This window comes from Rhinoderma darwinii, chromosome 11 (assembly GCF_050947455.1).
Source record: "Rhinoderma darwinii isolate aRhiDar2 chromosome 11, aRhiDar2.hap1, whole genome shotgun sequence".
NCBI classification, from domain to species: Eukaryota; Metazoa; Chordata; class Amphibia; order Anura; family Rhinodermatidae; genus Rhinoderma; species Rhinoderma darwinii.
This window is the reverse complement of record NC_134697.1, coordinates 14314913-14330106: the sequence shown is the minus strand read 5'-3', so window position 1 is coordinate 14330106 and position 15194 is coordinate 14314913. Positions and strand designations below refer to the sequence as shown.

Below are 15194 nucleotides of genomic sequence, written 5' to 3'. Positions count from 1 at the left end.
AGCGTTCCCCATGGCAGTCGGGGGAATAACATGGGCCTCCAGGTCTCCCCTATAAGTAAACCTATTAGGAAGTGGCCAAAAAAAGTAAGAAAAAGTCCCATGTGCCCCAAAATGGTGCCAATAAAAATGACAACTAATGTTACGCCGCCGAAAAAAATAAAGGTCTGACTCTTAGGCCCTGTTCACATTGAGTTTTTTTTGGCGCTGTTTTTGACGCGGAAACTGTGCCAAAAAACGTCTGAAAACGCCTCCAATTGAGATCAATGGGGGGCGGTGTTTTCCAGGCAGCGGGAAAAAGAAGCGTCAGGCCCTTCAGGCATTTCTGTCTGATATCAATGAGAGGCAGAGAAAGCGGTTTTCGCGGCGCTCAATAGCTGAGGCAGATTTTTCCCCCTGCTAAAAAACTGTGTGAACAGGGCCTTAGGCTATATTCAGTCGAATGTGTGCGAAATAAGTCATGAAAAACGGCTGTTTTTCATTTCTGATTCGCACCTGTGAGGCATCCGTGAAAACTGACAAAATTAGGACATGTCCTCCATCCGCAGCGCCCGTTACGGCTGAAATGACGGCGCTGTTTTCAGGAGAAAACAGCCCCGTCATTTCAGCCGTAACGGCATGTGCAGGCGTCTTTCGCTGCGTCCATTACGGACGTAAATGGAGCTGTTTTTCCATGGAGTCCATTTCCATTTACGTCTGAAGAAGTGACAGGCACTTCTTTGACGCGGGCGTCTCTTTTACGCACGGCCGTTTGACAGCGGCGCGTAAAAAAATTGACCGTGTGCACAGAACATCGTAAGACCCGTTCAAATGAATGGGCAGATGTTTGCCGACGCTTTTGAGCCGCATTTTCGGACGTAATTCGAGGCTAAAACGCCCGAATTACGTCCGTAAATAGGGTGTGTGAACCCAGCCTTACAATGAAGCAACACGTAAACAAGTTATAAAAGATGAAAAACGTAAAAAAATAATGGTAAAGGCCACGTTTCCTTGGCTGCGCCAGTCTCTGGTTTAGTGACCTATTTCGCTCTTTTTGGACTTTTTTTTTTTTTCTGGGTTCAGGAGAGAAATTTTAAAATAAATTCAGATGACGGATTTGGATTTGTTGGCCTGGGCTACGGCCAATGAGGAGGCCCAGATAGAAAGAAAAAAAATGGAGAAGCTGTGGGTCTAGACCAGGACGTCTCAAGCTTTTTCCCCTGGGCCTCATCGGCCAGAACATGGTGGTGAAAATCACGCGCAGCACGCGGACCCAGTGATTACAATGGGGTCATTTACACATGCGGGAGTTTTTCACGCACCTGCGCGCCCATTGAAGTCAATGGGTGAGTGACAATCACGCACAGCACACGGATACACATCTGTGTGCTGTGCGTGATTTGCGCATCAATTCCATTGAAAAAAAAAAAAAGATGTGCTTTGCGAGGGCGTGAAAAACAAATGTCGCTCGCAAAGCACACTGATGCATAACGCAACGCACAAGGACGAGATTCACGTATGTTTTTCACGCACGTGAATCTGATACACTCGTGTGAACGTGGCCTTACTCTACGGGTCGTAACAATTTTTATAAAAAATGTTAACGTTTTATTTAAAGACGACCTGTCATCAGTGGGTTGTTTTATTTTATTTTTTTTGCAAACCATTTACATGCCCTTATTCCCCATAATCTCCTAATTCCTGCACTATTTTTCACCCCATATTGGACCTTTTCGTTGTCCCGCTACGGCCGGCGCTCCATACTGGCGCCTAATATGCAAATTACTAGCATTGGTACAGGGAGGAGGAGACCTAAGCTCTCCTCAGTGGGCGTTGTCTTTTCCCCCGCTGTGACGCCGTCCAATCAATGCTGCTCCGGAACTGGTAAATCTCGTGAAATCAGCATGTCTTCTGTATCGCTGTGAAGAGGTCCGCATTGATTGGACCGCGTCACAGCGAGGGAGAAGGCAATGCCCACTGAGGAGAGCTTAGGTCTTCTTCTTGTAAGAATTTTTCTCTTTTCCATCCTCAAAGGCTGTGTTCACACCTGCGTTGTGGAGTTCCGTTGTTCTGCTCCGTCAGAGGAGCGGACAAGGGAATAGCGGAACCAACGGTTGCACAAAGGGCACCGAAACCTATTGACTTTAATGGGTTCTGTCGGCTTTCCATTGGGGCGTTTGTGATTTTACCGGACACAATAGTAAGGCATTCTGCGCTATTGTCTCCGGTAAAATTCAGTAAACCCTGCCGGATCTGCAATGGAGACCCCTAACGGAGCCTCCGACGCAAATGTGCACAGCGCCTTACTCTAAGGTTAGGCGCAATAAATGGAATACAAGAGTGAGTGTATAAAGAGTGAAACCGTTATTCTAAAACGTATATGGAGATGTGTACAGAGGCCGTCATGAACAATAATTACGTTCCACGTTCTAGTGACCGTACGTGGACTCTCCACACATTCCGGTAAAGGTACTTTTACACCGGCCCATTTTGGCCGGTGCAACAAGCGCCGATCAACAAGACAGTCGTTGATCGGCGCTCATTTGCTCCTTTGACAAGGATCTATGATCAGTCATGTTACTCCAATCACTCGTTCCCATACATTTCTATTATGTCGGCAGCGCGTCTCCGTGTTTACACAGGAAGATGTGGTGCCGACGATTATATTTTGGGCGTTTAAAACGATACGATCAGCCGATGAGTGAGTGTTTGCTCGTTCATCGGCCGATCCTTGTCCTGTTTACACAGGGCAATGATTGGGAACGAGCGTTCTGTGAACACTCATTTGCCCAATAATTGGCCAGTGTAAAAGGGCCCTAAAGGGAACCTGTCACCGGCATTTCACCTATTAATCCAGCAATGCCTGGTGGAAGTGGGTGAAAAATAACTTTTCTGGTACCTATAATGATCTCCTGAGTTGCTCTGAATCTGTTTAGTATTCAGTTTTTTAATGTTCCCGCATCGTATGCTAATGAGCATAAGTCATATCTTCGTTCCTTTCCGAGCTAACCCCGCCTCCTTACTTTTGATTGTCGCCTCCCCCCAGCACACACAAAATCCCACGCTTGCGCATCGATGTCCTGGTGCGTGCGCACAAGGGGACACCACAGCGGCGCACGCGCAATAACTAGATCTGAGGCCCGGACGAAGCAGGGAAGGGTGTCTGACCGTATATGACGGGCGCATGCGCTCTATCTCAGATGAGATTTCATCATTCAGGGCGGGCCGGTTTTCGGCGACGGGCGGGCGTAAGAAGAACGAACGAGACTGCCGGATTATTACAATAAAAGGCCCAAAATGTTTGCAGACCGTTCTTTACTGTTGGAGGAGGAATAAAGGAGCGGGGATAACGGCAGTGAACTTTTGACAGACGCAGCCAGCGAGGGGGGAGTAGTGTTCAATAGGTGAAATGCTGCGATAACGCCGCAAAAATCGCAACTCAGGAAAAAAAGAGAAATCTTATACTTACCCACAATTGTGTGTTTCTTCGTCCAGGCTGTCTTCCTGGGATGACATTTCATCCCATGTGACCGCTGAAGCAAATCACAGGCTGCAGCGGTCACGGGATGAAACTTAATTTCAGGAGGCCGGCCTGCAGGACGGCAAAGGGATGCGTCGCCATGGCTACAGATAAGTTTGAAACGTATTTTTTTTTTTTTCGCAGTTTGTTTTTTTGGGCTGAAATTCCCTGCGGCGACCAGGGCGGATATGCTGTGTGCTTTTACGCAGCGTATGCGCCCTGTGTGAACATAGCCTTACACTGACCGGTATAATACAGAAGTATTGCGGAATATTACGAATCGAACTAGGGCCGGGCAATTATGACCTAAATCAAAACCACGATTAATTGAACATGTAACCTCGATTACAATTGATGAATGATTATTTAGGCCACACCCTTTTTGCCTGCCACGCCCCCTATTCACAATTGAATTAATATTTATTCCCGGAGCCTGCTGTATACTACTGTATATAAAATACATCCTGACACTGACACACACAGTAAAAAGCCCCTATAGTTGCCCGCACGCTGTATAAAGATTCCCATAGCTGCCCCCATGCTGTACAAGGCCCCCACAGCTGCCCCCAATGGTGCCTGATAAAAAAATAATAAGATCCCTCTCCTCCTGTGGCCTGTGCAGCGCAGACCAGCGCGATGACGTCACTGCCTCGCCTCCAGTGACACATAGTGAATGGTAGAGCAGAGACCTTACGGCCGATTTAATTGCGCTGAATTTCGATTTATTTTTCTATTAATTGCCGAGCCCTAACTCGAACTCTAAAACTGTTGTTATTTAACCCCTTCAGGACGCAGTCCGTTTTAAAATTTTCACTTTTGTTTTTTTCTCCCCACCTCTCAAAAGCTATAATTTTTTTTCTTTTTCCGTCTATATCGCCATACGAGGGCTTGTTTTTTCCAGGACAAGTTGTAGTTTTTCATGGTACCATTTATTGTACTGCATAATGTACTGGGAAGCTGAAAAAAAATTATTTGTGGGGTGAAACGGGCAAAAAACGATTACGTCATATTTTGGGGGGGTTTTGTTTTTACGGCGTCCATCAGGCGGTAAAAACGACATTCACCTTATTCTACAGGTTGATACGATGACGGCGATACCAAGTTTATAGGTTTTGTTTTATGTTTTGTGTCGCCGTATTCTGAGAGCCAGAACTTTTTTATTTTTCCGTCAATTTAGCGATGTGAGGGCTTAAAGAGGCTCTGTCACCAGATTTTGCAACCCCTATCTGCTATTGCAGCAGATCGGCGCTGCAATGTAGATTACAGTAACGTTTTTTTATTTTCAAAAACGAGCATTTTTGGCCAAGTTATGACCATTTTTATATTTATGCAAATGAGGCTTGCAAAAGTACAACTGGGCGTGTATTAGGTGCGTACATCGGGGCGTTTTTACTTCTTTTACTAGCTGGGCGCTCTGACGAGAAGTATCATCCACTTCTCTTCAGAACGCCCAGCTTCTGGCAGTGCAGACACACAGCGTGTTCTCGAGAGATCACGCTGTGACATCACTCACTTCCTGCCCCAGGTCCTGCATCGTGTCGGCACCAGAGGCTACAGATGATTCTGCAGCAGCATCAGCGTTTGCAGGTAAGTCGATGTAGCTACTTACCTGCAAACGCCGATGCTGCTGCAGAATCAACTGTAGCCTCTGGTGCCGATGTGTCCTCGCTCGTCTGACACGATGCAGGACCTGTGAGTGACGTCACAGCGTGATCTCTGGAGAACACGGCTGTGTCTGCACTGCCAGAAGCTGGGCGTTGTGGAGAGAAGTGGATGATGCTGATTCGTCACAACGCCCAGCTAGTAAAAGAAGTAAGAACGCCCCGATGTACGCACATAATACACGCCCAGTTGGACATAACTTTAAACACGCCCAGTTGTACTTTTACAAGCCTCATTTGCATAAATATAAAAATGGTCATAACTTGGCCAAAAATGCTCATTTTTGAAAATAAAAACGTTACTGTAATCTACATTGCAGCGCCGATCTGCTGCAATAGCAGATAGGGGTTGCAAAATCTGGTGACAGAGCCTCTTTAAGTTTTGCGGGGCGAGCTGTAGTTTTCACTGATACCATTTTGGGGTATATGCGACTTTTTTATCATTTTCTATTTCATTTTTTTGGAGCGCTAAGGTGACCAAAAAACAGCAATTTGCGTGTTTTATATATATATATTTTTTACAGCATTCACTGAGCGGGTTAAACAATGCTATAGTGTGATAGTTCGGACTTTTACGGATGCGGCGATACCAGTTATGTTAACTTTTTTATTTTTTTTAACATTGATTTAGGGGAAAATGTGAAAAGGGGGGTTTTTGAACTTTTAATACTTTATTGTTTTTGGAACATAACAAAAATCTTTAACCGTTTTTTACTTTTTTTATTAGTCCCCCTAGGAGACTTGAAGCAGCGATCGTTGGATCGCGTGCATGATATACTGCAATACTAATGTATTGCCGGAGGCAGAGCTTCAAATGAGTATAAAGATGGCGGACCAGGGGGCTTTCGTTCGGCCCCCAGGCTGCCATAGTAACCGTTGTAACCGGCCGATCGTGCCGTGGGGGGGGGCCCGCGATCGCGTGTGTTAGGGGGCGCCCCCCTGATTCTAACACTTTAAATGCCGCGGGCACGATTGATCGCTGCATTTAAGGTGTTAAATGGGCACCCGCTCATTGCAGGGAGGTGTCGGCTGCGTGTAACAGCCTTCGCCCGCTCTGTATGGAGCGAGCTCGGCCCGTGAGCTCGCTCCATACTTCCCCTTAACCCTCATTGTGTACAGTTACGTGATTTTGCGTTATAGGGTTAAGCTGCATGGTGAATGTTGTAAAAAATTTAATACAAAAACTATGGCAAAAGTGCTTTTTTCTGTTCATTTCGCCTTTCAAAAAAATGTCATAAAAGTAGTCTGTACCCCAAAATGGTACCAATAAAAGCTGCAAGTTGTCCCGCAAAAAAACAAACTCTAATACGGCTACGTCAGCGATTAAAGAAAAAAGTTCTGACTTTAGAATATGGCGACGCAAAATTAAATACTTAAAAAAAAAAAAAAGTCCATAGGATCGGTGATAAATGTAAGATCAGTGCGGGTCGGATCGCCGGGGCCCCCCTGATCACTAGGATGGCTGGACCCAGCATGTCTGTGATGGGTAGTTGTATAGAGCGATGGCCCAGCATACGCACCTCCGCTCTGTGTGATAGGGAAACAGCCGCGCGTTTCTAACACATTGGTTGGAGTCCCACTGATCTGATGGGTAATATAGGCCCTATTACACCGAACCGACAATCGTCCGGTGCAACAAGACATCATTGATCGGCGCTTGTTTGCTCCTGTCAGACGGAGCTATGGTTGGGGATCCGCTGGTCGTCACTCCGATCGCTCCTCCCCGTACATTATTATCATGTCGGCAGCGCGTCTCCTGTTCACACACCAAGATGTGCTGCCGACAACGATAAAATGTAACTTTTTTAAAACGATACGACCAGCGGATGATCCGGCGTTTGACCGTTAATCTGCTGATCGTTCCCCGGTTTACACAGAGCAATTATCGGCAGCGAGGCCTAATGGAGTTAAATGTAATGTCTCTGTATTCACCAGCACCGCAAATGAAATCTTCTGTTCCCTGTTATCAGCCACCGGGTTGTCTATAGTGTTCTTCAATGGGATGAGTGATGGGGAAAGTCCAGATAACTCCCGGCCCCCGCGATCACTACTTTATCACGTGCCGTGAATCTCCAGAGACATTTCATTTCCATCTTGTATGCCCGTCCTGTTCTTTATTACATTTCTGTAATGGGATTATTTCATGTCATGTTGTGGTCTGTAATGTCATTTATTTATGAGGCGTCCTCTGTTCTGACCACAGCGAATACACAGAATTGTATCGTGATGTTATTCCTACAAGAACCGCCTGTACAAATGTGGATCTAGTGTAATCAGTGGGGTCACCGGCGGGTCCAAGACGGGGAGAACAAAGCATGTATGAGCTGGTGTATCTAAGCCTATCGAGGGGGATACTGTCTACTGAACTGGTGTATCTGAGCCGATCGTGTCATGCTATGCTATTTACTGAGTTACTGTATCTAAGCTTATCATATGTGATAATGTCTGCTGAGCTAGTGTATCTAAGTCTAGCATGTGTGATACTGTCTATTGAGTGGTGTATCTAAGGCGATCATGTTGGATACTGTCTACTAAGGCGGTGCATCTAATCCCATCATGTGTGATACTATGCTGCTAGGTTGATGTACCTAATTCTATCACGTGTGATACTCTCTACAAAGCTGGTGTATCAAAACCGATCATGTGTCATATTGTCTGCCGAGCCGACGTAGCTAAGCCTATCGTATTTGATAGTTTGCTGCTGAGCCGGTGTATCTAAGCCTGTCATGTGTGATACTGTCTACTGTGCCCATGTATCTAAATCTGCTGGTGTTTCTAAACCTATCGTATGATATTGTCTACGGAGTCGTGTATCTAAGCCGATCATATGTGATACTGTCCCCATGTATCTCAGTCTATGATCTATAATACTGTCTACTGAGCCGGTGTCTAAGACTAAATCAATGGGGTCCATTGTACGAAGGATCCAGTAGAGCGTTTTGGCTTCGTTACGAACGCGTGTGAACAGAACCTAATCCTGTCGTGTGTGTGCGCGTGATGCCGTCTGGTGAGCCCGAGTATCCAAGTATCTAAGCCTTCTGTCCTGCCTAAGCCTAGATAATCAGGTCTTCTCACTGATCATAGCAAATGATGATTTGATGATCCGACCATAATCGTATATTTACTCCGGACTGATCGTGGCATCGAGCCTTTAGACCGCCCCATAACCCATATTCATTAGTTTTTATTAGCAGCAAAGGAAACGATCGCTGAAAATGCAAAGCGATTTACCGTCCGTCAGTTCATGTGCGTTTTTGTTTTTTTTGTTGATTTTATTTCATTCCAATATTCCACAGATTATGCTTAAACCATGGCGCAAGTAGAGAAGAAAGTGGGGCTCCTCCGGAAGTCGTCCGCCTCCAAAAAGCCTCTAAAAGAGAAGGTGGTGTTGATGTATGATGAGATCTTCACGGTAAGAGGATTTTCATGTTTATTTTTTTGGTGTGTATTTTTTTTATTTTATTTTCCATGTGGTGCCCGGCGTTTGGCATCAGTAGGTATTGTCGTGTAGCACTTGGTATAGAAGCAGATGCTGGGCTGTGACCGGATAGACGGCGGCTGCTTCTGCATGGAATTGTTGTACTGCAGTTGTTGTATACACAGTGGTGTCACATTATTATGACCAGCAGCTTATATCCAGAGTGACCGCCGTGTGCAGCACGGACCGCAGTAGACGGGCGGGGAGTGACTCTATAAGGCGCTGGTCGGTGGTCTCCGGTATCTCGCGCCTCGCTGACTGCAGAGCATCCCACATTTACTGGAGCGTGCGTGGGGGAGCGTCCATAGCGCAGACAAGACAATTGAGGTCCCACAGATACTCAATTGGGTTCAAGTCTGGCGAACTAGGGGGCCAGGGAAGTACTTGGAGGTCTTGGTCGGGCTCTTCCAGCCACTGTCGGACATTTCTAGCCGTGTGACATGTCGCATTGTCCTGCAGGAAGATTCTGCCCAAGGGAAGACAAACGGCACGTATGGGGGGACGTGATCTACAACCATGGATTCATACCCAAATCGCTTCAGAGCCGTCCACATGGAGGAGTGACCCAGAGAATGGCAGGAAAAAATCCCCCCAGAACATAACTCTCCCGCCACCGGCTCGTGTTCCTCCAGCAATGGCTAAAGGGGGTTTGTTCTTTGCTGTTTTTTGCCTGACACGCCAACGTCCATCCGTTCCATGAAGCAGAAAACGTGATTCATCGGAGAAGGCAACCCTGTGCCAATCATCAGTGGTCCAAATCCGATACTGCCGTGCAAATTAAAGAGGCTCTGTCACCACATTATAAGTGCCCTGTCTCCTACATAAGGAGATGGGCGCTGTAATGTAGGTGACAGCTGTGCTTTTTATTTTAAAAACCGATCTATTTTCACCACTTTATTAGCGATTTTAGCTTTATGCTAAAGAATTTGTCAATGGACAACTGGGCGTGTTTTACTATTGACCAAGGGGGCGTTGTACAGGGGAGTGTATGACGCTGACCAATCAGTGACCAATCAGCATCATGCACTCCTCTCCATTCATTTACTCATTCGCGCATAGGGATCCTGCTAGATCACTATGTGCTGTCTTATACTGACACATTAACGTTACTGAAGTGTTTAGACAGTGAATAGACATTCCTTCCAGCCAGGACGCGATGTCCATTCACAATCCCGACACTTCGGTAACGTTTCTGTGGTACTTACAGCAGAGCAAAGCGTAATCTCGCAGTAACCTGTCATTTACAGTGAGATCTCGCAAGATTACGCTTGCTCTGCTGTAAGTACCACAGAAACGTTACCGAAGTGTCGGGATTGTGAATGGACATCGCGTCCTGGCTGGAAGGAATGTCTATTCACTGTCTAAACACTTCAGTAACGTTAATATGTCAGTATAAGTCAGCACATAGTGATCTAGCAGGATCCCTATGCGCAAATGAGTAAATGAATGGGGAGAAGTGCATGATGCTGATTGGTCACTGATTGGTCAGCATCATACACTCCTCTGTACAACGCCCACTTGGTCAATAGTAAAACACGCTCAGTTGGTCATTAAGAAAGTCATTAGCATAAAGCTAAAGTCGCTCCTAACGTGGTAAAAATAGATAGTTTTTCTAAATAAAAAGCATTACTGTCACCTACATTATAGCGCCGATCTCCTTATGTAGAAGACAGGACACTTATAATGTGGTGACAGAGCCTCTTTAAAGCCTTTTTTTCTGATGCAGCTTTGTTACATTGGAGCAGTGACCATCCGTCTGCTCCGGAGCCCCATACGCAGTCTGGTGCCCCCTGGTTGATTGTCACAGTGAGCTGCTCCGCTGTAGCGGGTCATTCGGCCTTCGCGCACCTTCCTAGCCGACGTTCACCTCTCACATCAATGGCACGTGGCGCTCCACAGTTTCCATGTCGGTTGTTGCCAATGGCGCCATTTCTCCACTCGCGATACACTGTCACCACAGCAGCACGCGAACAGATCACAAACTGCGCTGTGTGAGAAATACTCCACCCTGGCCGAAAAGCCAATAATCATCCCCAATTCTGATAAGTCGCCCCTTTACCCATGACAATGAGTGATATGTGATGAGACAGCCGACCGCACACCTTATATACCCACGACACATCACTTCCTCCATGGGCTGCCGACGTCACAAGCAGGAGCTGGTCATAATAATGTGACGGAACGGTGTTATAAAATGTAGTATTACAGCGACCATGTAAAGCAAGGACACCCCAGAGCAGAAGTCGCTGCTTGTTATCCGCCGAATATCTACCTACTATTGATTCATATACATTAAGGGTATGTGCACACGTAGTGATCAAAAACGTCTGAAAATCCAGAGCTGTTTTCAAGGGAAAACAGACCCTGATTTTCAGACGTTTTTTGACCAACTCGCATTTTTCGCGGCGTTTTTCGCGCCGTTTTCGCGGCGTTTTTTACGTCCGTTTTTGGAGCTGTTTTCATTGGAGTCTATGAGAAAACAGCTCCAAAAACGTCCAAAGAAGTGTACTGCATATAATGTATAGAAGTGTCCCGCATATAATGTATATAAGTATCCCGCATATAATGTATATAAGTGTCCCGCATATAATGTATATAAGTGTCCCGCATATAATGTATATAAGTGTCCTGCATATAATGTATATAAGTGTCCTGCATATAATGTATATAAGTGCCCCGCATATAATGTATAGAAGTGTCCTGCATATAATGTATAGAAGTGTCCCGCATATAATGTATAGAAGTGTCCTGCATATAATGTATATAAGTATCCCGCATATAATGTATATAAGTGTCCCGCATATAATGTATATAAGTGTCCCGCATATAATGTATATAAGTGTCCTGCATATAATGTATATAAGTGTCCTGCATATAATGTATATAAGTGCCCCGCATATAATGTATAGAAGTGTCCCGCATATAATGTATAGAAGTGTCCTGCATATAATGTATATAAGTGTCCCGCATATAATGTATAGAAGTGTCCCGCATATAATGTATAGAAGTGCCCCGCATATAATGTATATAAGTGTCCCGCATATAATGTATATAAGTGTCCCGCATATAATGTATAGAAGTGTCCCGCATATAATGTATAGAAGTGTCCCGCATATAATGTATAGAAGTGTCCTGCATATAATGTATATAAGTGTCCCGCATATAATGTATAGAAGTGTCCGGCATATAATGTATAGAAGTGTCCCGCATATAATGTATAGAAGTGTCCGGCATATAATGTATAGAAGTGTCCGGCATATAATGTATAGAAGTGTCCCGCATATAATGTATAGAAGTGTCCGGCATATAATGTATAGAAGTGTCCCGCATATAATGTATAGAAGTGTCCGGCATATAATGTATAGAAGTGTCCGGCATATAATGTATAGAAGTGTCCTGCACTTCTTTTGACGAGGCTGTATTTTTATGCGTCGTCGTTTGACTGTCAAACGACGACGCGTAAATAACAACAGGTCGTCTGTTATTGAGACGTATTTCCAGACGTAAAACGAGGCAAAATACGCCTCGTATACGTCTGAAATTTGGCCGTGTGAACATACCCTTACAAGTTCTCGTTTTCAATGGTTTCTATGGGAACAGACAGAGTCCGATCTTCATGTTGCCATGGTTTTATATCCGTATAAAAAAAAATCGTAATTGATGAAGCGCGCCCTCGTAATGAGCAGGTTGCTTCAGGCTCAAGAAGTGGCATTGTTCCGCGCAACAAGCGACCCAAGCGCTGACCTGTGCAGCTACAATGATGGCCATTGTCTTTTCTGTATTCATTCCTTCAGATAATTACCAGGAGTGTTTACCGTATTGACGAGAAATCTTATTAAACATTATTACATCCGCATTGCCAGGAATCCATAGATGCTCGGATGAATAAGGAGATATGATGGCCTCAGTCCTCTGTCTTTGGGATCAACCCACGTTTATGTAATGTGTATAGACCGCTTTACTGGCACACTGCATAATAGGGGTGCGGCTAATCTGTTTGGGGCGTGTCTGTCGACAAGCTTGTGGACTGTTTCCAATAGCGACACGCAGAATTGTGAAGATCTGGGCTATAATACAGGCTGTAATAAGGCAACAGTCCTGTAACCATCACCATTGCGATTACATTGACCAGTTTTACTCATTGTTTGTTTGTTTTTCAGAAAGATGATCCAACCAAAACTAACCCCCGATTTTGGGATGAGCTTTTTCTTATGAAGGTAGGAGCATCTAGAGCACAGTATCATTGCCTCCGTTTGCTCTGAGGACAAGATTACAAACCTTACAATATCCTAACCTCCTCGCCTTAAGCATCTGGCATCTTTAACCCTTTGTAATTTTGCACTGACCAGGTCAATCTGGAATATCTAGAAGCCAAGTTGGAATCGCTCGATGGGGAAGAATTAATGAAGATAAAGGATAATATTAACAGTCTGTTCCAGCATTGTATCCAGGCCCTGAAGGCCGAGCACCAGATCCGAGTGGTCAACTCCTTACAGGTAAGGCTGGGCTCGCACCGGTGTCGCCGATTTCCCTTGTTCTGCTACGTCAGAACATTACTGCTGGATTACTGGAAACCGTCACCATGTTATTGGTTCATAAAGTCAACGTACGGATGCTGAATATATATATATAATGTCTTGGTGTTAATATTATTTCGTTCTAATAGAGGTGTATGGATATATTCGGCTCTAGTGGTATTCTGTCCGCCAAACTGAGGGAAACCTGACGGAACCCATAAAGTCAATGGGTTCAGTCAGGTGCTTTTGGTGTCCATCATGCAAAACTCTGACTCTTCCGTTATTTGTGTCATTTTTCTGCAAAGATGGAGCAGAACAACGGAAATAGTGATGCAAGTGTGACCCGAGGTTTATCTGTATATTTGGACCCAGTCATTGAAGTCTAAGAGAGATGCATCAGATCATGTGCACCGCATATCCATCATAGACTGTTATAATGGAGAGTGTAACCACACGTGTGGAGCCAATTCTTCGCCAGAGGCCGGTGTCCAGGCGCCGCTGTTCTCTCTCTCTCTATGGAAGTCTATGGAAGTTGCTATGTAGCCGATTGCACTCACCGCTTATCTCCCATAGACTATTCTAATGGAGCGTGATCACACATGGCTCCAGCTAGAACAGTGACTGGACTCTTTCTTGGGATCAGTGGGGTACCAGCAGTCAGACCCCCACAGATCAGAGTTTTATAGCATATGAAATCTATAGGCCATCAATGTTTTTTGAAGGGTAATGGTTTCAGTTTGTGGTGCAATTAACGATATCTACAGGTTTTTTTTTTTAACCTTGTTTCTGTAGACGCTATGCGCCCTCATACGTGGAGTTCATCAGAAGAACAAGCCGACGTCCGGCTTTGATATTATTAACATGCTGATGGGTTTTGACAAGGCGGAACTACGTATGAAGGTGAGAGGGGAAGCCTTAAATATGGTGTCATCTCCACTTCACGTAAATATATGTACAAGTGACATAAAGATCTGGACACGGGGACAAGGAGTGGAACATTAGTACATGGTTGTAATGTGGGAACAACAAATGCTCGGTATAGGTACATTAAGGGTATGTTCACACTGGGCCGATACGTTGCGTAAAAGCACACCGCGTATCTTCCCTGGACGCCACAGAATTCCGACCGGAAAACCTCACCAAATTGCGGTGCAGTTTTTTGGTCGGATTGTCCGCTCCGGGTAATAGCACGTAAAAAAAAACATACTTATCCATAGCCATGGTGACCCATCCCTCCGACGTTCAGCAGCCCGGCCTCCTGGGATGACGTTTTATTCCATGTGACCGCTGCAGCCTATGATTGGATGAAACGTCATCTCTGGAGGCCGGGCTGGACACAGGAGAAAAAGAGTTCCGGGTAAGCATAAGTTTATTTTTTTTCCTACTTGCAATTCTTCCGCAGCAAAAATCGCAACATCTATTTGTTACAGGATTTACCTTCCTATTGAATTCAATGGGGAAAACGTGCAACAGAAAAGCAGCGAATCTGCAATATAACTTGACATGCTGCGGATTAAAAAAACCGCACCACAAGTCCATTTATGAATTTTTTCGGCGTTTTTTTTTACTCGGCGTGTGGAGGAGATTTGTTTAAATCTCATACGCTCTGCTGCTACTGTGGATTTTACTCCGTGAAATGTTGCGGAAAATCCACAGTATTTACGCTACGTGTGAACCCGGCCTAATTGAGTGGTCACACTTTGTACATTTCTTCTATCTGGCATCAATGGGACCGTAAACGTGTCAGATTATCAAATATTTAGGATTATTGGACGGTCATTGACCGTATATAAAAACGTACTAGTAAGGTCAGGGAAATGTGAAAAAAAAGTGCAACATTAAAGGGGGTTTCCAGTTATAAGTAATTGATGTCCTCCGGATAGGTGATCAATAGCTGATCAGTTGGGGTCCAACACTCGCACCCCCGCCGATCAGCTGTTTTGTGGTGGCGGTTCACGGTATTACAGCCTTCTCCCATTCTGGTGTCAGCGATTCACAGTACGAGCAGCTATAGGAATGAAGGGGAAGCAGCACTTGCATGA

General features: G+C 45.1%; 1 protein-coding gene across 2 annotated transcripts in view; it reads left to right on the top strand.

Annotated features, from left to right (window-relative positions):
• Positions 1–15194, top strand: part of ARMH3 (armadillo like helical domain containing 3) — a 40773-nt gene that overhangs the window by 1804 nt on the left and 23775 nt on the right. For both annotated transcript variants that reach the window (XM_075843008.1, XM_075843009.1), the window contains exons 2-5: positions 8454–8569; positions 12796–12852; positions 12985–13131; positions 13945–14052. In XM_075843008.1, coding sequence (XP_075699123.1) covers positions 8468–8569; positions 12796–12852; positions 12985–13131; positions 13945–14052 — 414 coding nt within the window. In that variant the 5' untranslated portion in view covers positions 8454–8467. The remainder of the gene's footprint in view (positions 1–8453; positions 8570–12795; positions 12853–12984; positions 13132–13944; positions 14053–15194) is intronic.